At 41.5% G+C, this 22,795-nt stretch overlaps 3 protein-coding genes across 3 annotated transcripts; 2 read left to right on the plus strand and 1 right to left on the minus strand.

Moving 5' to 3' along the window:
- The first annotated feature begins 4,502 nt into the window (after positions 1–4,502).
- Positions 4,503–10,009, plus strand: LOC306696880 (D-amino-acid oxidase-like). The gene is made up of 11 exons (XM_079160599.1): positions 4,503–4,582; positions 5,568–5,763; positions 5,852–5,966; positions 6,297–6,373; positions 6,816–6,881; positions 7,442–7,496; positions 7,661–7,765; positions 7,842–7,921; positions 8,171–8,288; positions 8,521–8,619; positions 8,700–10,009. The coding sequence occupies exons 2-11, from the start codon at positions 5,570–5,572 to the stop codon at positions 8,823–8,825; spliced, it is 1,035 nt and encodes a 344-aa protein (XP_079016725.1). The 5' UTR covers positions 4,503–4,582; positions 5,568–5,569; the 3' UTR covers positions 8,826–10,009.
- Positions 10,010–10,577: 568 nt separating this feature from the next.
- On the minus strand, positions 10,578–16,160 carry svopa (SV2 related protein a; the record flags this gene model as incomplete). Its single annotated transcript, XM_079160715.1, has 16 exons — positions 16,123–16,160; positions 14,872–15,038; positions 14,373–14,458; positions 14,176–14,274; positions 13,694–13,765; positions 13,407–13,531; positions 13,252–13,315; positions 12,993–13,118; positions 12,761–12,889; positions 12,594–12,667; positions 12,355–12,431; positions 11,847–11,951; positions 11,287–11,398; positions 11,123–11,204; positions 10,883–10,972; positions 10,578–10,790 (listed from the first exon to the last, which is right to left on the minus strand). The coding sequence occupies exons 1-16, from the start codon at positions 16,155–16,157 to the stop codon at positions 10,578–10,580; spliced, it is 1,656 nt and encodes a 551-aa protein (XP_079016841.1). The 5' UTR covers positions 16,158–16,160.
- Positions 16,161–16,882: 722 nt separating this feature from the next.
- usp30 (ubiquitin specific peptidase 30) lies at positions 16,883–22,471 on the plus strand. The gene is made up of 13 exons (XM_079160594.1): positions 16,883–16,955; positions 18,598–18,707; positions 18,785–18,958; positions 19,053–19,156; positions 19,271–19,369; positions 19,650–19,695; positions 19,780–19,874; positions 19,982–20,041; positions 20,119–20,205; positions 20,408–20,488; positions 20,719–20,941; positions 21,030–21,129; positions 21,285–22,471. Exons 1-13 carry the CDS (start codon positions 16,885–16,887, stop codon positions 21,535–21,537), a joined length of 1,503 nt encoding a protein of 500 aa, XP_079016720.1. The 5' UTR covers positions 16,883–16,884; the 3' UTR covers positions 21,538–22,471.
- The last annotated feature ends 324 nt before the right edge of the window (positions 22,472–22,795 follow it).

The raw sequence follows: 22,795 nt of genomic DNA on the forward strand, positions 1-22,795 counted from the left end.
ATGAAATTGACATGATAACCCACAACTGAAATGCTAAACATACTACTCGTATAATCACAATGACACTAAATAACAATGATGCTATACGCGTTATGGCAGATACCAACACTCTTGTTATTAAATGATCAGAGAAAGCTGTGGAATTGTGTTATATCAGTGACATATTACCCACCCTCAGACAAGTGAACAGCCCTATGTAGTGAAAATAGGCTCACTAATGTTTATCAAACAGTGAGTGTAGCACAGAAGACTACAGTTTGACTTCAGCATCAAAGAGAGCAGAGGAGTCTGGCAGTACACTCCCGTACTTCTGTTCTCATACTGCAAGCAAATACCAGTGAAGTCACTGCAAATGCAGGTGTGTGTGTGTGTGTGTGTGTGTGTGTGTGTGTGTGTGTGTGTGTGTGTGTGTGTGTGTGTTGTAGGCATTTAACAGCATCCACGCCACCTGGAGGAGCTTGCAAAACGCAGAGGGAGCAGACATGACTTGAAAAGGTCCTCAACTTAAGAAATGAGCTAATACGGCTGCACAGAGGAAAGCACAGTCTACGACAAATTACATGCCGAGCATATAACGGGGGCAAGGCAGCTGACCAGCCTGCACACACTTGGGCAAACAAAGTCAAAAGCATTGCTTGCCAGAACCGGTGATTGTTGAAAAGACTAACCAAGACTGTTTTAGTGAGTTATATTTTTGTTGAAGTGTGTTGATCCAACAGCTGATCTCCCCATTGAAACTAGAACCTTTCGAATATATATCGGCAATCATCAGCCCAGATCAAAATTAACATATTTAAATAACCTCATGCATTCACTGCCTCAGACAGTAAAGCCCCCCCCCCCCCCCCCCCCCCCCCAACCGCTCCACCCCCAGGAGTAGATGACATCATAGCTGCAGCAGCTTCCTGCCAGCTTCATCCATCACACCTCACCACGCTGCTGGACAGCAAGATGCTGAGGTACGGTACAGAGAACCCAGTCAAACCTACAGACTCCTTTAAAACGAGCAATCTATTTGCAATAAGTAACAGCTAGCTATGTATGACATTTACCATGTTGAGTGGCTGTTGTTTTTAACATTCTGTGAAAAATAAAGTTGTCATCTCCAGCTCAAACACAGACGGTTGTAAATAAACCCAGCTATGTCATGTCTGGCTCGGTCATGCAGCGCAGAGCAAGGGGCTGGTGGTTAGCGCCCTCCTCTGGCAGTGAAGAGAACATACGTGTACTTGAAAGTAAGGAAGTTATATTTGAATGATGATAGTTTAGAGGAAGGACAATCCCTTTTTCTTGCTGTGAGTTCCCAGAAGACTAATAGCTCGAGCTGTGACTCTCTACTGTGATAGAGAAGTAGAAGAAAACCTTAAAGTTTAGTCTTTTTCCCCTATATGTCTGTTTACCAGACTGTAAATCTCATTTACTGGACACACCAACAGGACCGCACAGTGGAGATTGCCATACATATTCAGTGTAGTTGACTGCTAAAGAGAGTATAGCTCAATCAAGCCAGATTTAAATACACATATAGACTGAAATATAACAATCCCAGATGTAATATGAGTGTGAATGTAGCTGTGTGTGGACTGCAGCAGCTCGGAGAGTGGCCTGTCACCGTGGTGCTGATGGTGTGCCACACAGACTGTGATATAACGTTAAATACAGCAACGTTGAAGAGAATGTCAGCCACTCACATCACCAACGGCTAACTTCAGCTACAGCTTATATCATTCATAAGGCACTTGTCACACTCAGCTAGCTAGCTCTTTACAATTAACGTCACATTTAACAGGTGTGAGGATTTAAAAAAACATTTTTTATCGTATTTTTTAAATGTCAAGTCCACCCTCCGTATTGGCAAAGTGGTGAACGAAAATATGTGATAATCAGGAGCTAACGAAGACGTTTTCTTGCTACCGTTAGCGAGAGACCGAGCTAGCTCAGCACGTTAAACTAACGGTGCTAATGTAGCTTCAGTCAGCGGGCCTTCCTCAGACATCATCTCACACATCCTCAGACTCTCCACCAACACCACACCGGTGCATCGCTCTCGTTCACCCAGGACCAGACTGACCTCCCCAGCGGTAGTGGTTGCTGTGCTGGCGGTGGATGCGGCGCTCGGTGTCGGGGACCGCTGCAGAGTAACCAACGCCATGGCTGGAAGCTGTGGATGCACCGGCCGGCCGCTGGGCCTGGTGAGCTGCTAGCTGCGGAGCTAACGAGACATACAGCTAATGGACGGACGGATGGATGGAGCGAGAGGAGCCGTATCCTACAGGCTGGGCTGTCTGGGCAGGAAGTGCTGCCTTCAAGGCCCTGACCATCCTCAAGGCACTTTAAACTATATAGTAATAAAATGATAATACTCAACAAAACAACAATGCAAGTCCATTCCAAAAGACTTAAAGACAATTTAGACAAGATATAAAATGAACACAAAAAAATGAAAAAGTACCCCCAAATTTGATTTAACAGAAGGCAGTGACAAACAGAAAAGTAATACTAATTATAACAGTAATAATTCAATTTAATTTAATAATAATTAATAATGATGATGCTGATTATTATTGTTATTATAACTCTAAAGTGTAACTGTTGCATGTGTCCCCCAGGAAATCTGTGTTTTCTCTCTGGGTGCTGTATGTGATAGCAATCAAACTTGTACTTGTACTTGTAGTACTGGAGGCAGTGATAGTAAAGTCATATATCATTGGAGGCAGTCCTATAAGCACTAGCATTGTAAGTGTACTGATATAGAGGTTAATTGTCCATTATAACATGCATCATTCATGTTACTGACTCCGTGTTGTGCTACTTTAAAGCTTGTGTGATAAGCTTTAATGACGGACTTATGAGAGGAGCCAGCATGAACATTGGACAGCACTAGATCAAGATCAAGGATTCATTAATGATATCAGTAAGACCTGTGTGGTTGTGGTTTGTAAGCGTTTCATATATGTGGGGAAAATGAGGAATGATCGTTGTGGCCCTTTTCATGGCCATATTGATAAGTCTTAACATAATAAGACAGGTAATATTATTAATAATTACTGTTATCACTTACTGTTTTTTCCTTGTCTGACCAAGTAACTAAGTATATGCTTTAAACCAGTGGTTCTCAATCTTTTTTCAGTGATGTAACCCCTGTGAAATATTTTTTTCAGCCAAGTACCCATTAACCAGCGCAAAGCATTTTTGGTTGAAAAAAAGATCATCAGTGTCTGATTTATTAAACTGTCAACACTGAAGATTGCATTGTTTATTTTAGGAGTCGGCAACCTTCACTATCCAAAGAGCCATTTTGCTCGATTTTCCACCAAATAAAATTCGTCTGGTGCCGCAAAAGCTATTTGATGTCACAGTTTATAAAGTTTTATATATAGTTATATTATATATACAAAAACTATAGTTTGTTGTATTTATGAAATTATAGAACAAGAATAAAGACACTTGTTGACATTTTATTGCTATTTTACCTGTTACAACAATATCAAACTCTGATGAAGAGGAGAGTTTGCTGCAGCAGTTGAGGAATCGCTCTTTTTCGCTCATCTCCAGTTTGATACTTTCCAGCAAATGCTGTGTGCTTGTTCTGGAAGCGTCTTTCAACATTACATTTGTTGTTTGCAAATTTCTCGCCACATATCAAGCATACAGGTAAGCCAGCATCGTTCGCAGTGAAAGCAAATGAATACTCCACACAGAGTTAAACTCTCTATTTTCCTCAGTGACTTTTCTGTTTGGGATTTATCCATTGATAGTTTACCGAGTACCGGGGTCTGCAGATCATGATTATCTTCCGTTCGGGAAAATTGATGGCGTCTTTAGATGCAAGTTGCGGATCGCGTAACGCGGCCGTTTTTTAATATATTACTATTTTGCTCGACAGAGTTCGAATCCAGGTTGATGCGATCTTTCCATAAATATATTTTCTTCAATGTATTTCTTCATACGTGGCTGTGATGTAGTGCTCACTTATACAATCGTAATCCCCGCAATATATATGAGATGTGGCTTTTAGATCTCCAGCAATATGTTTGTGAATGTGTGACGAATCTGGCAACAGATGCAGAAAACAGTTGCTGCTGTTACGCGAACACAACACACGCACGGAAGGGAAACCAGTAGGACCGGCACCCACTGCATGCCCAGTGTACGTGAATAGTCACGTGATATTTATTAAATAACTATTTTTCAAGGATTTTTGAATGGATACTAATTTTAAATCTATTTAAAAAAAATCTCATGTACCCCCTGGAGTGCCTTCACGTACCCCCAGGGGTACGCGTACCCCCATTTGAGAACCACTGCTTTAAACAATGTGCATGGCCCACATGAGAACTCACGGAAAACAACATGTGAACACATGCATGTCCTCGAACAAATAGTATAAAAGAGGCACTGAGACGTGACTTTATGGCTGAGCTTTGAAATTGCAATATAATCGATATACTAGGTGCCGATAAGCTGCTGGCCCCGCCCCCCGCTCACGTGACAGCGGGCACACAGGGTGAGTGAAGTCCTGAGTTGTTACTTTGACCAACTTCAACAACTCCTGCAGTGGTGACCGAGGACTTGACTGAAGGTAAAGCAACACGTTTTGGAAATCATACAGCTTCGGTTTTGAGTGGATCATCTGTAATATCTGCATTCGACATGTTTATATTATGCAACATTTAAACAACTCTCTTTCCACGTCAGCGATTTGCTCTGAAATGCTGCTTCGTTATATAAATATTTATCCGACATGTTGTTCGCTCAGTTACATAATATTCTACTGTCCTATTATTAGCTGTATAGTTTTTTAAGTTTTACTCAGTTGAAGTCCTAACTCTGTTACCTAATAGAGTTGTCTAACAGATTGTAACAGTGGGAAATATGTTTCATCATATATATTGTATTGTATTATAATGCAATACAACTCAATAGCGATCAAGATTGTCTTCCTAGAAGATGTTGGCCTGTTAAATCCTATATCCTATATCCTATAGCAGACAGTGGTTTAATGTTGAAAGACGCTTCCAGAACAAGCACACAGCATTTGCTGGAAAGTATCACACTGGAGATGAGCGAAAAAGAGCGATTCCTCAACTGCTGCAGCAAACTCTCCTCTTCATCAGAGTTTGATATTGTTGTAACAGGTAAAATAGCAATAAAATGTCAACAAGTGTCTTTATTCTTGTTCTATAATTTCATAAATACAACAAACTATAGTTTTTGTATATATAATATAACTATATATATAACTTTATAAACTGTGACATCAAATAGCTTTTGCGGCTCCAGACAAATTTTATTTGGTGGAAAATAGAACAAAATGGCTCTTTGGATAGTGAAGGTTGCCGACCCCTGAACTAAACAATGCAATCTTCAGTGTTGACAGTTTAATAAAATCAGACACTGATGATCTTTTTTTCAACCAAAAATGCTTTGCACTGGTTAATGGGTACTTGGCTGAAAAAATATTTCACAGGGGTTACATCACTGAAAAAAGGTTGAGAACCACTGTCCTATAGGATGCATATGAGTGAGTCTCATATATAAATGTGTTGTGTCTCATGTTAATCCAGACATGAGGGTGGCAGTGATTGGAGCTGGAGTCATCGGCCTGTCAACAGCGCAGAGCATCTACGAGCAGTATCACTCCATCATTCGTCCTCTGACCATTGAGGTGTATGCGGACACTTTCACTCCACTGACCACTAGTGATGGAGCTGCTGGCTTCTGGCAGCCGTATCTCTACGATATGGGCAACGTCCAGGAGACGTGAGTGTATTCTCCTTATCTCTCTTTTGATTCTCCACTATATCTGTAAAATAAATGGCCAACATTTTTTTTTGTCCTCACTTTTTAGAAAATGGAATAAAGAGACATTTGACTACTTGCTAAGCTGCCTCAGTTCACCAGAGTCCATACAAATGGGTATATTCCTTCAGTCTGGCTACAACCTCTGCACTGAACCAACCCCGGTGAGTAATGCATTGTTCTTGAAGTCAATCTGGCCTCAAAGATAAGATATGACCTTGTTTCAGAAGCCTTACTAAGAGGAAAGACATTGTGCAATTAGATAAAATGTAACCTCATATAACTAGCTCATAAATGTATTACATGCCGGTGCAATATCTACCATGAACACAGTTCATTCGTGTTCAGCCTGACTTTGGTCAGTCACACAAAGACGGATGCCTGCAGTGATTGGAAAACAATAAGAGAGAGGCCTCCGCAAGGATTGGGATTCTCCATTGTGACAGCAAACTAATACAGCCAGGACACGTTTAGGACATCGTTTTTGTTTGCAGGATCCCTCATTTAAAGATATTGTCCTGGGCTTCAGACAGCTCACAGAACGAGAGCTGAAGCTGTTCCCCGGATACAAGTAGGTTTCCTGCTGAAACTGCCTTGAAAACAAAATGCCTTGAAAACAAAACACTGAACATAAAGCAGGGCTGCATAGAGTTAGTTATCTGTTTCCATGTCATGCCAAACATTTTACCCTTCCCACATGTGATTGCAATACACTGGCGTATAACAAACATCAAGAGAACAAACAGCAAGACACCTTTTAATGACACGTACACAAAACCAAAAGGAAAATTCTTAACATTTTGTATACACCTGCAACATTTCAGGAAATAAATGCTTAAAAGAAAGAAAGAAACTGTTAAATGCTCATTTATTTTCAGTCCAAGCACATCAGTGATGTTTAGAAAATGTCTTTGTGTTTATCATACTAAACACAATATTGCATGGTTCCCAATAAAAGATAACATTGTTTATGGATAGATGATCTGACTCTGACTTTCTTCTAATATGTCCAGTCATGGGTGGTTCAACACTGCTCTCATGGTGGAAGGTAAATCATACTTACCTTGGCTGATGGATTGGTGAGTCAAGACCTGAGTTGACCTTATAGGCGTAGCTGTAGCTGTTTGAAACACAATTTACTACGCAGTAATAAGATAAAAAGCAGCACCTTATCGCTTGTTCTACTTCCCCTCACGGGTCAATGAAATGATACTTAAGTGTTCAACACGTCGTCTCTGTCCATCTAAAACTGTTAACTATTTAGTGTGCTAACCATTTTGTAGGGTTGTCTAATATGTATACTAGTAAACTAAAATGATCCCACAGTGCAAAGTAAAAAGCAGTGTACAATCAGTGGTCACTGAGAGAAAACTACTTCCATGTATTGTGCAGGCCGTGGAACTAAAGCAGATTTAGACAGCTGCAGCATGTGAATGTGAATGTTTCTATCTAACAAACTGCCCTCAACACACAATTCCCTATATGCTGTGTAGATGTAAATGGCCACCAGATGTTGTTGAGAATAACTGGTTCAGTTTAATCTTGTCTAGTTTTAGTTTTACAGGAGAGTAAAAAGTGTATTTTTCAGGAGTCGTTTTCAAGTGCTCATAATAAACATCTGGTTTTGTGTTATTCTCAGGTTGCAAAGAAGGGGTGTGACATTTCATCAGAGGAAAATAGAGTCCTTCAAGGAGGTTAGTGAAGGTTTTTCAATATTATAGTTGCATAGTTTATTCTATATTAATTAAAATGTTAGGATTGCTTTTTATCTGTTATATCATAATCGCCAGGCTGTTCTCCAAACAGATGTTATTTCTTGTCGTATTTGTTATCTCTTATCGTGCCTCCCTGTATTTAGCTGGCAGACACTGGGGCAGACGTGGTAATAAACTGCACTGGGGTGAGATCAGGTGAACTTCAGCCGGACCCTGAGCTGAAACCAGGACGTGGTCAGATAGTAAAGGTGAGAATGATTATATAACCAGCTATGAAAGCACCATGGGAACAGTGTTTTTACCTGGTTATTCTTTGTTTTTCAGGTGGATGCTCCGTGGCTGAAGCATTGGATTCTTACCCACGATTTTAAAGGAATCTACAATTCACCATACATCATTCCAGGGTAGATCTGGTGACACATACCACTCACAATTCAGATACACATAATTTAGGAGCAAACGTCTCCTGTAAAGTTTGTAGTGACGGACAGCAGTGCTGTGGATTTACAGTATCATACACATATTGCATCTTGCCAGCAAAGGTTGAAGGGGCTATGCTGTATTGACCACAGTGTTGTTTTCTGTCAGTAGATTTTGAATGAGATTACAGTGTTTTTTGTAGTCAGGAAGACAAAGTTTTTCTGTGTCTGCAGGAGTCGCCTCGTGACAGTCGGAGGGATTTTCCAGATAGGAAACTGGAGTGAGCAGAACAACTACACTGACCATAAAGCAATCTGGGAACGCGCTTGCCAGCTGGAGCCTAGTCTCAGGGTGAGATTAAGTATTTGTCTAAGAGCCCATATAAAGACTGTTTGTGTCAACTGTAATAAATGATTTACAATGAGTCTTCTGCAGTGCTTAAGTATTTAACATTTTGCATTTGATGTTTTTTAGAATACTTATAGTGTAATTCTGTCCTCAAGCATGTTGGTGACAACAACTTGAGTCTTCAGCAAAGTTTCAGGCTAGAGAAAGATTCATGTCTTGTTGTTGCTAACTTCAGCATGCCAAGAAAGTAGAGGACTGGTCCGGCCTCAGACCTGTTCGCAACAAAGTCCGACTGGAGAGGGAGACCATACAGTCTGGTGCAACTACAGTAGAGGTAAACTTTAACAGCCCAGCAGTACTTTAAAAAGGATTTTTCAGTCATTCAACTTCTAAAATATCGTGGCTCTCATTCAGGTGATACACAACTACGGCCATGGAGGTTTTGGTCTCACCATTCACCGAGGCTGCGCCCAGGAGGCAGCGAGGCTCTTCGGTCAGATCGTGGAACAAAAGGGCAAAGGTCCAAAAGCTCGATTGTAAATTTGTGGTGATTGGTGCACTTCTTTTTTAAATTTCAATGTCAGTGCCTTGTATCAAATACTGCACAAACTGCTCTTGTTTGTAACTAACATTCAGAGCAAACATATATTGGGTTGATTACATCACTTTAAAACAATGCAATGTTTGTAACTTGTATGTAACTTGAAAGAGGAGACACTACTCACGTCCATTATTAATTAACAGATGGCTCATTCACAAGGAACAAAATAATAGTTTGATTTGTAGGAGGTTTTGGTACAAGTGTACAAATCTTTGAAAATGTTCTCAGTAAATGAAGAAAAAGTAGACAAACTTCCTGATAATGATTATAATTTATATAATCACCTGATATAATCCCACTGTTTAGTAATAAATAACAACATGAATCTACTGCTCGTTTTGAAAGATTATTTACGATAATATCATACACATTTACATCCAGTGCATTCACAATAATCTGTGCAGACAGACACTTAATGCAGCCCTATATATCAAACACTGGCAGGTAAAGAGTCGGCTTACCGAACCTGAATTGTTGAATCTCTCTTTTTTTTTTTTTTAACAAAACTTTGCTCAGTCAGTCACTCAGGCTGGGCAAAGTCTGTCTCCACATCACCTTTGTTACAAACAAAAGCAAAGACAACAACTAAACCAGGTATTGATACATTATTTACAAGACGAGAAAGACAGAATGGAACATCCTGCTAAGGGGTCGTGTATATGTACGTGTAGGTCAATGTGTGCACAGCCTCAAAGTCTGGTAGAGTAGAGATCCTAACACCAAATACTTGTGTTAATGTCATTTTAAAAAAAAATCATTTAACACTTGCTAACTAGGTTGAGTCTGCTTTGAGTTTACTAATACGTCAACGTTAATGTACATAATGTTGTCTTCAAATGCAGCCCAGCATCTGTGGACTCGTTCCACTTGTGCTATAATTATGAAATATTGTCGGCTGTATGATTATTACGCTCTGATGAAGGCTTCGGCAGATTTGTCATGTTGTGAATAAAACTGCTTCATAATTATCCTCGTTTTTTTTTAGCAGATAACATTTATCATCCATGTTTAAATGTGAAATAATACTAACACAGGGTTTAACACAGTGTGCAGTACTCTGTGCAGTCTGTCCTTTCACTGCCTTAACACACGGGAATCTTCAATAAAGTGTGTTTTTTTCAACAGCAAAGTTGTGTGCACAAGATGGTGCTCTTTCTTATTTGCGTATTTATGTCCACAAAGACTCAGCTTTTTCAAAGGGTTAAGAGAAGTTCTCTCGAACACAAACTGAATCGGTAGTTTTAAGGCTCTTTGAAAAGAATCTTTGAGGCTAACACTTAAACCCACTTTATTCTCCTTTTCTTCTTTTGCATTAGAAAAGAAGGATAAAAATACTTTGCTTCAAGTATTTGAATTCTCACTTGACCATAAATGTTTCACATGTTGCTCACCATATATTTTCTCAATCTTGCACTTGTGAAGGTCATTTGTTCTTTTGTTCTTTCCAGTTGACCCACGGGCAGTTATTCAGTGGCAAAACTGTGACAGCAATGGTGGTTGAAGACGATATAATATGATAAATAATAGTGTGCTGCCTGGCTCTCTGAAGCCACTGTGGTGCCTAAACTGAAGTCATAGGATGGGACTGGAGATGGACACCGAAGCTGGATACGCTTTTTTTTTTTTGCCTCTCCTCGCGTCTTTTCCTCACTGTGGTCACCAATCTCAGTTGTACTCCTGCCGACATGTCCTCAGCCCTGGGAAACAGAGTCGGTGGGGAGGATTCCCTCTGAGTTTTGGGAGGGGGCCCGGCCCACCATCTCCTGGCCCCACTCGCGGTGACTGGACTCCTGCATGCCCCGGCCTGTTGTCTCAATTGGCAGTGCACAAGAGGCAAAGGCGGCAAGGAGGCAGCAGCAGCAGTACACGGAAAGAGCCAGGTAAACAGATGACTCCAACATCACCTGCAGGATTAAACCCAGGGTCCCAAAAACAAATGAGCAACCTACTTGGGTTGGGATGTGTTAAAATGACAAAACTTACAGAGGGGTGTTACCTGTGCTACAAAAGGTGTAATGAGGGCACCGACTCTGGCCATTCCACTGCTCATTCCCAGACCTAAAGCCCTGGTCGCTGTTGGGTACACCTGCAGATGTTCAGAGAACAATGAGTAGGCTGCCCTGATGTTCCATTTACCCAGCTATTGATTGGATCTGAGCGCTACTAGTCACTGTATCAATTTTACTCAAAACAAGCAAAAAAACAAACAGCTGGCAGCTCTGGTTAGATATCGTACCTCTGGTGTGTACACATAAGCAGCCTGGAATCCTCCTGCGATAAAAGCTCTGGCGACGAATATCAACACTGTCATGGGTACTCTGCAACAGAGAAACCCGTTACGCTGGATAAATGGTGGACCCACAATGTCGTGTTTAACATTCTCCTCAGTATCCACCTCACCTGCCAACGCAGCCATAGAGTGGGATGATGCACATAGAGAAGACGAAGAAACACAACGCCATGGTCTTCCTCCTCCCCAATCGATCAATAGCCCACAGTGTCACCAGCAGTCCTGTGTGACAATGCAAAATTCAATGTTTGTAGAATATAATATGCTGACTTGCTCTTATTTTACAGTAATTATACATATAACGCGTTCACTTATTATTACCATGACATTTTGACACGTCATCGCAGGAAAAGCAGAGGTGTAGTAGCTAATAATGTTAATGACGGCTCCATTCTCTTTAGGTAAGCCAGTAGTTTTGTCAGTTAGCCGGCATGACAGCAGGGCCCTGGCACACCTAAATGGAATGGGGCCATCATTAATGTTATTATTAACTCCTTGCCAAAGTGTCCTCCATGAGAACACTCTATTAACATTATTATGACGATGATTTACTTGTAGGTTATGGTAAATATAAAGTAATTATCGTACAGTGGAAAAACATGTCGCTGTAACTAGAATAATTTTGCAAAAAATAAAATAAAATCAGTGAAGACAATTAACTTATGTGTACCTGGGAATTCAGATAAGGTGGTCCACAACAGGTCTTTGTAGTCGTCAGAGTTCAGATATTTACACTCCAAGTTGCATCGCAGCTCCCTCTTGTTACCTTTGGACACTAGAGGGAGATATAAAACAGCAGAAACCGGGATAGTAACACACCCAGCACAGGCTTTGATCTGTGATTTTGCAAAAACATACTGTACAAATGTGGAGATCTTTTTCATGGCAGACATTTAGGCCGGGCATAGTAGGAAAAAAGCACAGGTGTAACTAATGACATTAACGATGTCTCTGTTCCTTCACGTGTTACAGTAGCCTCCGTTCTGAATGCTATCTCTTACACCTGTGCTGTTCCTGCTAGCACATGTAAAATGTCTGATATGCCATATACCGCTCTCCTGGTTCAACAAGCAAGTCACTGAACTACAAAGTCTCTCTTGTCAGTATAGCAAATTAAACTGTGTGTGCGTGTCCTTGAATGTGTGAAGACATCTGTCGGTGTTGGAGCAGTGACTCACTTCCACATGCACTTTCCTCCTGAAACAGCTCTGTGGTGAGCAGCACCAGCCCATAATAAGAGAAGGCATTTGCGAACCTGAGGAGAGAAACAAACAGGAGGAATCAATGATGTGAGAATCTTCAAATACAATATTGATTAATATGTCTCTGCACTTGGAGAACATTTAATTGTGGAGAGTAAGAACAAAAAGGAAATCAGTGAGTGTGAGTGGGTGGTATTATCATTCACTCCATTTACCAAATAAACCACAGCAGAACTGTGGTCCAGCGAAAGTCTGATGAAAATAAATCTTGAATCTTTCCTCGTTCCTCCTAATTAAAAGAACAGACAAAACAAACATAATAGGGAGCATATACATTAATAACATTCAGTGAATTTCATATTTTGCAGAAATTGTCTCTCACCTGTCTGGCAGCAATAAGTTTTCCCAGTGGCATGGGTACTCCGTTCTCTGTAGCGATGCGCTTCAATGTGGCCAGAGCTTTGTCCTGGTTCCCTGTCAGCACGTCGTATCGAGCACTCTCTGGAAGCCACTGTTCCCACACCACCAAAAAAGAGACGTGTCATTTGATTAAGCTGTCATTTGTTCTGCTTACATATTGCACAACGTCTCAAGACCGATAACACCATACTCACAAAACACAGGAGGGAGAAGATGAAGAGAGGAATGGTGGAAAGGCCGAGCAGCCAACGCCAGCCTAGAGTGGGCATCACCAGGATGGCCAGGAGGACCTCAAACACAGTGCCCAGTGCCCAAAATATCTACAAGGCAAAGTCAAAATAATGTAAAATCCTCTGTAAAATGTCAGAGCTGTGCAGTTATGGTTTTATGTTTTGCCATGTCCGCACCATTAACACTATGGCTAGATGGATGATTGATAAGGGCAGTTCATACCTCAATCAGCAGGATGCACGTAGCTCTGGACTTCATAGGCAGAAACTCAGAATACAGTGTCACCCTTATAAGGAGGCACATTTCACAGTTAATCCAAACTCACATCATTAATTATTAACGCTTGGTTTTTAGAGAGATGAATGAGGGAAACTCACGACTGTGGGGCTCCGCCGATGCCAAAGCCCACCAGTGCACGGAGGACGAGGATCCAACCATAAACAGGTGCAAATGCACTCAGCACGCCATAGAACATAGTCCACAGCACACTCAGCTTGAGACCCTGCGTGTGCACACAACCAAAACTTAGCTGCTGGATACATTATGGTGATCTGATAAGGCTCTTCATTCAGAAAAGCTGAACTTGCCTCTAAAGTAGATCAAATGTGTCTTAACAAAATATATATCATCACACTTGTACAACAGCGGCTTTATTAGAACTTACTGTCTTTCTGCCGTATTTGTCAGCTATGTTTCCCCAAATAGAAGAGCTGACCATCATCCCAATAAACACTGCCTGCAACAATAAAAAAATAAATGTTTAATTGGATTGCAGCAGTTTAAATGTGCACATGACTATAGTTTCACAAGACATCTGATATAATGCACATCCTGTCATGCATGTTGTTAAAGTGTAGACAGGACTGCAGCTTTTTGTTTCAGTGTGAGCCACTACATTTTACATAGGTTTTTTATATGATTATCTTCTCATGAAAATTGCATTAATTACATCTCAATTAAAAATGTCCACCATGTAAGGCCTGTCTATGCAACCCACGCAGTATTTAATGGCGTTAGACACCCGACTGTTTTCCACATGGTTGTCACTGCTCAAAACAAACAATCCCGAAGCACTTTACCAATAACTATCAGGACAGTCATACAGCACTGCAAGGAAGAGCACTTTACAGACATTAGAGCCATTACCGATGTAAGCAGGGCCACCTCGAGGGTGGGCAGCCTCCATTCACAGTGAAGCTGCGGGGCTAAGATGCTGAGGATCATCATCTCCATAGCATCAGCCATCTGAGCAAACAGAAAACAACTCAGAGACACATTCTATAGCATGCACACACATACACGGTATCGGAAATGGTGTATTTTCCGCAAAGAGCAGTTCTCACCCAGGACAGCCCAGTGAGGATGGAGAGTTTCAACTGAAATGTCCCAAAGCCGATGGCCTCTACGGCATCTTCTACCATGAATGTGTCTGAGGGAAAGAGAAAATATTCAAAGCGGTATTCAAGAATTTAGTAGACGCAAACCTTCTCTGAACAGTGAAGAGCAACTACAAGGAACTAAAGTTGTACGGGTGAGGTTGAGACCACTGAGTGTCGATATTTACCGATGTTGTTTCTTACAAACAAAGTTAGACCTGTGCAACGTATCAGCCTAAATGATCCAACAAGGGCGAAAGCTTAAAAGAGCACATATGCTTCTGCCATTTTTTGGAGAAACTGTTCTTTCATACAAGATATTACTTTTGAGATTGAAGTTTAGTCCTGACGTTGGACACGGATATAAGAAGATGTAACTTGGCTGAGATCCTGCTACTTTGTGGAGGTGAGTAGGAGATTATCATGAAAGACAGGGTGTGTAAAATAAAGCCCCGTCATACTGTACCATCAGTTGGATTGGCAAACTCCCGAGGAACTGGAGCTCCGTCTGCAAGACTGCAAGACTGCACAGACTCCAGTTCAGTATGCTCTGCAATCCTGATAACCTGTTCTCTATTCTCGCCATCATCCTCGGAGCGTGTGCTCTCGCCTGTGCGACGGAATCGGATGATACTGCAAAAACAAACAAAAAAACAATTAGAATAAGTGTTTTAAAAGCCCAGGAGGATTAACTTCTCCACATTGTGTCTGGTCAGGGGAGTTTCAGAGGACTAGTTCCAGTACAAAAATCTTTTTCTGGCTGTGATTTTTGTGAATGGGTGTTAATATCGTCCTATGGGGGAACCATGTAAGGACAAGGGACAGCCCCGCAAACTGCACTTTACTGCTTGGCGAGCTTAGAAAGCCTAAATACCCAGAGATATGACTGTTGTCTACAGATGGATGGTATAATCTTCTCCCACATGTAGATAATAATGGTTCATTAAGACTGAAACACCAGAAGAGAACTCTGAGAGTGCCAGTGATGTCTTAATCACTGTAATTACATAGACTTGCAATGGGAAGTATTAGTGATGCAGATGAGTCTATCAGATGTCCAGAAATGTAACTGTAAAAAAAAAAACTACAAAAATATGTCTTTTCTTTGACGAGCATACTAATTAATTTAGAAATGGTGCGCATTATTACTTTTAAAGTAATTCTTGTAAGAAGACTGGGCTGTATATATTGTTATTTTACTGTATGTCTTTGATAAATGTCCCTCATGACGGCCAGGCTATGGACTGGAATGAGGCAACCTTTAGATTAATGTATGTACAGCAGAGGTTGAAATAAATCACGCTAGGTACTGAGTCATGACAGCAAACACAGTTACAAGTTCAGACAGAAAACTGAATCAGCTTAGAAATCACAGCAAACCTGCTTTCAAACCTATAAATAAATACAACCAAAATAGTCTCCTTGGGAAAATGCAATAGCTTTCGATTGTAAACAAACTGTGTCTGATGCTAAGTTGTTTTTATTATTCCCTTAATGTATGAGCAATTCCAGGTATTAGCCTGAGGGATGTTGTTAATGAATGACTGACGCTTTTAAGGAATGTCAAGCTCTTTGTGGTCCAGAGAGCTAACCAAGCGGAGGCTGCACGAAGCGAGGCTGTCAGAGGACGACGCGTCGGTCGAACGTGTTGTCACGGCTGACAATGGACTGAATAAAACAAAATAGGCGGTGATGTGCAGATTGCAAGTTTACTCACGGCAGCTGTCTCAGTTGGAACAGATCATCGTCCATTTTGGTGTTTACTGGCTGGCGCTCCGTTTGGGTCTCATCGCCGTTTACATTATCACGACGTACAGCGATTTCAGCACCGAGGAGAGCTACCTGCTCCGAGTATCCGCCGGCAGCCAATGAGAAGCCGCCCTGCGCGAGTCACAGCCTATGGTCACAGCACGAGACACACAGAGAGGGGGAGTGGATTGGACGAGCGCAGGAGGATGGGACACTATATGAATGTATAATTGCTGTGGTCCTCCACATGACTTATCAACACTCACATGGACTTGATAAATCCTAAAGCAGCATTATGCCAAGCTGGGCCCAGATGATGAGAATAATCATAAGGAAGATGAGATGTATAATGTAAGCTTAATACAAAAATAGACCAGACAATAAATAATAAACGTAAACAACATGATCTATACGGTTTAATTCGGATGGGATCTAAGCAACTGTGACTTAAAATCTACATGATCTGAATATTATCTTAGAACATGTATAATTGCTGTGATGATTTCTTTAAAAAAAATGTTTTTGGAACAATTCATGTTAATTTTTAATTCAACTTTGTCACATATTCAATTGACAAGGCTGTAGCTGTGAATAATTCACATGACTTCATAAATGTGCGCAACAAACATTTTGGTGGTCGGAATGTAAACTGTGAACACATCGGTACGCTCTCCACTTGGTCCGTCCTGCAACATGCCAGCAAAGACGGGAGTTCCGCAATGAAAGCAGGATGTTGTGGTGCCGACCAGAAAGCTCCGATAAGCTTGTTGGGGAGTTCCTTGGCACTGGACCCATAGTCAGGTAAAACCTCTCCGCTGGCAAAAGCCAAGTTACGGTTATTTATAGTGCACGGGGTCAGGGGTAAAGTGGGTCATGACGCCGTACGGTGGACCCAAAGTGTAACGTGCGCAGACAGGAGGACAAACGGACACTGAGTCCGGTTTAACGTTACAGTTAACGCTACAAAACTCGATAACGCAGATTCAGAGCAGTGAGAAATGTTGCCTGTGTTTCAAGATAATAGGAAATTTATCAAATGAGGCGACACAGTGCGCCGAGGGCAGCCTAACCTCAGTGTTGTCGGTAAGTTAGCCTGCACGCTAACGCTAGCTAGCTCTTATAATGAATGCGTGTAGGTGCTGTTCGCGGGTTCGTGGTTAACGTTACACATTGATGAAGTGCGGGTGGTTAGTATCGTTACTTGCTAGATAATGTCGCGCAGAGGCTTCAAAATAATGTAACTAACAAAATAAATGTCAAACTTAAGTACTGTGATGCTCGCAGACGAGGCTAAGTTAGAAGAGGCTTTGCTTGATCTGAAGTCGCGTCATGTCTGGTTTTACCACAGATAAACGGCTCAAAGGTCAATGGATCACATTATTAATGCATTTAGTTTGCATTACGTTACGTATTGTTCTGCCTGTGTCTTAAGGGGAGAGAGTATGCAATCATGATAGACAGAAAAAGACAACGTAATGATAAGTGTTCCCTAAAAGCCCCAAACCTGTGAACAACCCTCCTACTACAGTATATACTTCGTCTGTTGATGAAATCAGAACGCGAGATAACAATACAAAGCTACAAAACACATTGTATACTCAGTAGCCAGTGTTTTAGGTACATTGAGCTTGAAACTAATGTGGCCTAATGCAACAGCCCTGCAACAAACCGTACTATTATTAAGCTTACAATGTTCAGTTGTTGTAGAAACTGTTTCAGAGAGATGTTGACTGGTGGTGTTGTGCCGTTGAATTGTACTGCATTACATTGAGGTGTGTTGCTGACATTTTGTCTACAGCATTTATACCCATGAGGGTAGAATCAAATCTTAGTATAACAAATTCAACATCACCCCAAACTTCGGCCTTCTAAATGACCTTAACGTTGCATCAACACCTCTCAGAGTTGAGTGAAGGCAGTAGGTGTGAAAGAGTTTTTTAAAGTATTGATTTTGGCTAACTGGACCCTAAAAGTTTAACTTGAAGGCCAGGTCTGATGTTACACAAACTAGACTCTGCTGTATTTAGCTATATTTTGTCAAATTACTTTTTTGTTGAGTACCAGGGATTTTGCTCCAGACCTTGACCATCTTAGTACACATGTTCTGTTTGAGAGTCGGGGAAGCATTCCGACATATAAAAGAAAGAATTTTCTCAATGAAAGATCTATGAAACGTCAACAGAAGGAATTTGTCTTTGACATGAACCGTAGCAATCTTCCTGACCAAAAAAGATGCTGCAGGCTTCTTTTTTTCTTCTTTTAAATAAACAGAAACACATATCAGTATTGTTATTGTATTGTAATCAACACAAGTGATGTATGAAAGCGCGTATTTACCGACCACCATCATGTCTCCTCCTGTTTTTACCCAGAGTGTGTTTTTTCACTCCTCTCCCTTCAAAATCATCCGTTGTGCTTCATTAACATGCGGTTGTCTTTTCAGAAACAAGATGATAAAACACTGGGGTGTCATTGGTGGAATAGCTGCTGCGATTGCAGCTGGAGTATACGTGTTGTGGGGCCCAATTACAGAGAGAAAGAAGAAAAAGAGAGGTAAGAATCACTACGACAGTGTGATGCACACAATGTATGTAAAGCAGTAACTTACAATGACTCCTGTTTTCTTCCAGGCATGGTTCCTGGTTTGTTGAATCTCGGCAACACCTGCTTCCTGAACTCGTTGCTTCAGGGTTTGGCAGCATGTCCGTCCTTCATCAGGTGGCTGGAGAGGTTTTCAGGTTCCCCGATGATCCAGTCATGCAAGGACAACCAGCTGTCCACGACCCTGCTACAGCTTCTCAATGGTATATAACACTGTGATAAGTCACTTGATTGCAGTGGCGATGCAGCGTTGATTCATATTTTTAAAAAGGACGATGTCTGTTTCTGCACTGGTAGCTCTGTCCAGTGATCAGCCTGCGGAGGAAGATGTACTCGATGCCGGGTGCCTCCTGGATGTTCTCAGACTCTACCGGTGGCACATCAGTTCATTTGAGGAGCAGGTCAGTTAATAATCCTGTGAAGTGGTATTTTGTGTTTGTTTCTATAATGCTTGCTGCGGTGTAGAATTGAAGTCGTCAGAGTTGTCTTGACTGTGTTGGTTTCTCCGCTCTCAGGATGCGCATGAACTTTTTCATGTCCTCACATCTTCTCTGGAGGAGGAGCGGGATCGTCAACCCAAAGTCGCTCCCTTGTTTGACATGCAATCCCTCGAGGCAAGTTACCAACTCCCCAGTTACATTGTTTCTCAAACCGCTCACACATATGTCTTGCATGCCGACACCTTCAGTATGCTCTGCAGTTCAGGTCAGCGCTTTGGAGCACATGTGCAATCTGGAGGGAAGTTTTTGCACCATTTTTAATCCAAACTCTGCTCACTACACCTTTTTAAAGTCAAGTCAATTTCAGCATGGGAACTTCAGCTAGTGTTGTTGAAGTGTCAACAATTACGAATATGTTACTGTACTCACAGTTATTTTGTTTGTTTTATACCAGAGCATCCCTGATCAAGTTGAGAAAGCTATGACCTGCCGAAGTCGAGGTAAGGAGACAAAGAAACGATGTTGCCTAGATTATCAAAGCACAGAGGATTGTACTTCATCTGTATTCATTTTTCATTTCGCAGCCCCTCTTCATCCTATACCAAGTCCTTGGAAGTCTCAGCATCCTTTCCATGGTCGTTTAACAAGCAATATGTCATGCAAGCGCTGCGAACAGCAAGTGAGTTTGTATGTTGTTGTTTTTTTGGACAGGAAAGTGATGAGCATGTGCTATTTGGCTTAGTATATTTTTGAGGTGATTTTAACTTCTGCTTTGCTTTTGTTTAGAGTCCGGTGCGGTATGACTCATTTGAGAGCCTCTCCCTGTCCATCCCTTTACCTCAGTGGGTAAGCAAAACTGTCACGAACATGTGCATATTCAAATGTATTATACTATCCCTTCTTAATGTACATTGTTTCCTCAGGGGAGACCTATCTCTCTAGACCAGTGTCTTCAGCATTTTATCTCCTCTGAAACCATCAAAGAAGTGGAGTGTGAAAACTGCACCAAGGTACGTTCACTGCAGTATCATCTTTTATTAGATGTGTAAGTCACCAAAACCAATAGACGGGAAACCCTTCTGACAGAACTATCATCAAGTTACTGACATTCACATTCATGCGACTTCAAATATTTGACACCAGAAAGGCGTTCATGTTTTATTACAAAGATAATATTTTGTTTCATTTCTGTTTGGGATCATTTCACCTCAGCTTCAACAAGGGAACACCGTAAACGGGCAAGTTCTGGAAAGCCAGAGGACGACATTCATTAAACAGCTCAAACTGGGAAAGGTAAGCATCACTTGTTATGTCACTATTAGCAGATTATTCATTTCCCAAGATGTTAATCACTACGTAGACAATAGGTACTCTGCTAAAGCTGGTTTGTGTCTAATTTAGGGAGAGAAACGTAACGGTAACATTTTAGGTAGATCAAAACTTCCCCTTATTTCTTGATGACACGTTATAAAATGTTATGTACTGTGTTGTTCTTTCACTGTCTAGTATTTTCCTCCTTCTAGCTCCCCCAGTGCCTCTGCATCCATTTACAAAGACTGACGTGGTCCAGTGAAGGAACCCCCCTCAAAAGACAGGAGCATGTGCAGTTCACAGAGCATCTATCGATGGACCGCTACAAACACTATGCTTCCACGAACAGAAGTCAGCGAATCAAATGTGCTCCGAACCCGATCAAGGCAGAAAATTCAGATGATTCTGTGGAAAAGCCGTCTGCTAACGGCACCGGTATGTGTCGTAAACCCCGTGATATCATTCCTGGGTCACGTTCAGTTTGTTTTTTGTCGTCGTACATTTGTTTCATTTTGTTTTCCAGAAGCAGAGCACCGGTACAACAACAACAAACCTTTTTCCAACGGAACATGTTCGTCTGTATTTCTTCAGTCTCCTGGTGTGAACCTCACGTATGACTACAGGTAAACTTCATGTCACGGTGCAACAATACAAGGTCAAGCTATTTATATTATATATGTTTTGGTGGTAATCCGAGCCGTTCAGAGTTTAGAAACATGCGTTTTTGTCCTTTATTTGGCACCACCTGTACATCTAATCCTAGCGTCTTTCCTTCCAGTCCTACCGAGTACTTGTTCCAGCTCACGGCTGTGCTGGTTCACCACGGTGACATGCACTCGGGACATTTCGTCACGTACCGCCGCAGCCCTCCCTCACCTCGCACCTCTTCGCCCATCAGCTCCCAGTGGCTTTGGGTGTCAGACGACTCGGTACGAAAAGCCAGCCAGCACGAGGTGCTGTCTTCCAACGCCTACCTGCTCTTCTACGAGAGAGTCCGAAGACTGAACCTGGCTCTGCACTCGGAGGAGTGACCCGAAGCTCAGCAGCCCGACTGTCTTCTGCCTTTTCCAGTCAAACTGTCACAGCTGTACGTGTTGCAACACGGTTACCAACAGGTGGATTCGGACTTTGTGACAATGAGAAAATCCATCCTCGAGTTTCTGTAAAGAGAAGTCTGCGTCACAGCAACGTGTTGGAGGTCATTGAACGATGTATTAAACCCACTTTGCCTGCTGCTCTGATCCAGAGTAGAAGACTCTCGATCCCAAAGATTATGGACCTGCAAGTGTAACAATTTCTGTCATGCGACAATTTGGCTTCTATGGGACAAAAAAAAACAGGAACACTTAACACTACAGTGTGCGCTCTAGCCCTGCAATACATTGTTCATGTGTGAATCCTGATAAGTTTACTAAACTCTGTGGCATTTTCATGATGCTGTAGACGCAATATACTTTAAAGTGTTCCTGTTATTTTGTCCACTGCCTGTACATTACAGACATACACAGAAGTAGCCGATTAGGAATTCTTGGCGATGTTACACGTTATGAAGTCAAGTGGGTAGACTTGTCCCGACCTCTGGTATTGTCTCATCTAATTTGCCGAATCATTAGCAGCAGTGTATGTGAAACTATTGGAATTAATGTTTCAAGAGGCCAATAGTCCTCACGCTGTCGTGATTTGCAGAGTTGAGGTTAAAGTGCCATGTTATATTTAATACTCAAGATTGTTTTAACACATGAAGCCGTGTGTGCGACAACTGATACGATGCATCAGAGCCATTTGGAATGGTGTTGATGTTAAAACAGTTCAACCGATTATTAACGATGATCAGCTCTCAGTCAATAAAGCCACGGTGTGACTGCAGGTTTTTGGGCGAGTTCTTCTGAATATTTTGAATTCTGTGTCGCTGCCATCGCTCCCACCAAACCAACTAAGTCAAATTGAGGAATGGCCGGGTGCAAAACCCATTAATGTTTGCGATTTGCACTAATGTATAATCATGTGAGATTGTGTGTATTTTTTGTGCAATCTGTAAAGGTGATTGTTTTCAGGTAATAAAAAAATAAAGCTAGCTAGAGTAATTATTTGGTACTTTTAAAACAATAGTGACAGCAGACATGCTTAAGATCAAACACAAACTTCCTAAAGTGTTCTTGACCCAAACACTGAATCTCTAAGACGCTGAAGCATGCAGCCTTTACTGAGGGGTTTCAGACAAAACATTGTAGAGATAGAAGGTACATTATTTTCCATAATAAGTACTATACATAATTTAAAGGAGTAAAT

Source organism: Pholis gunnellus, assembly GCF_910591455.1.
Source record: "Pholis gunnellus genome assembly, chromosome: 6".
NCBI lineage: Eukaryota > Metazoa > Chordata > Actinopteri > Perciformes > Pholidae > Pholis > Pholis gunnellus.

Bases quoted from the DNA above. Each gene is read 5' to 3' on its own strand.
- LOC306696880 (XM_079160599.1), top strand. From the start codon at position 5,570: ATGAGGGTGGCAGTGATTGGAGCTGGAGTCATCGGCCTGTCAACAGCG. The intron at 7,766-7,841 runs GTGAGAATGATT...TTTGTTTTTCAG, and splicing joins GACGTGGTCAGATAGTAAAG to GTGGATGCTCCGTGGCTGAA. The intron at 8,620-8,699 runs GTAAACTTTAAC...GCTCTCATTCAG, and splicing joins CTGGTGCAACTACAGTAGAG to GTGATACACAACTACGGCCA.
- usp30 (XM_079160594.1), top strand. From the start codon at position 16,885: ATGTTGTGGTGCCGACCAGAAAGCTCCGATAAGCTTGTTGGGGAGTTC. The intron at 19,696-19,779 runs GTAAGGAGACAA...TTCATTTCGCAG, and splicing joins TATGACCTGCCGAAGTCGAG to CCCCTCTTCATCCTATACCA. The intron at 20,942-21,029 runs GTATGTGTCGTA...TTTGTTTTCCAG, and splicing joins GCCGTCTGCTAACGGCACCG to AAGCAGAGCACCGGTACAAC.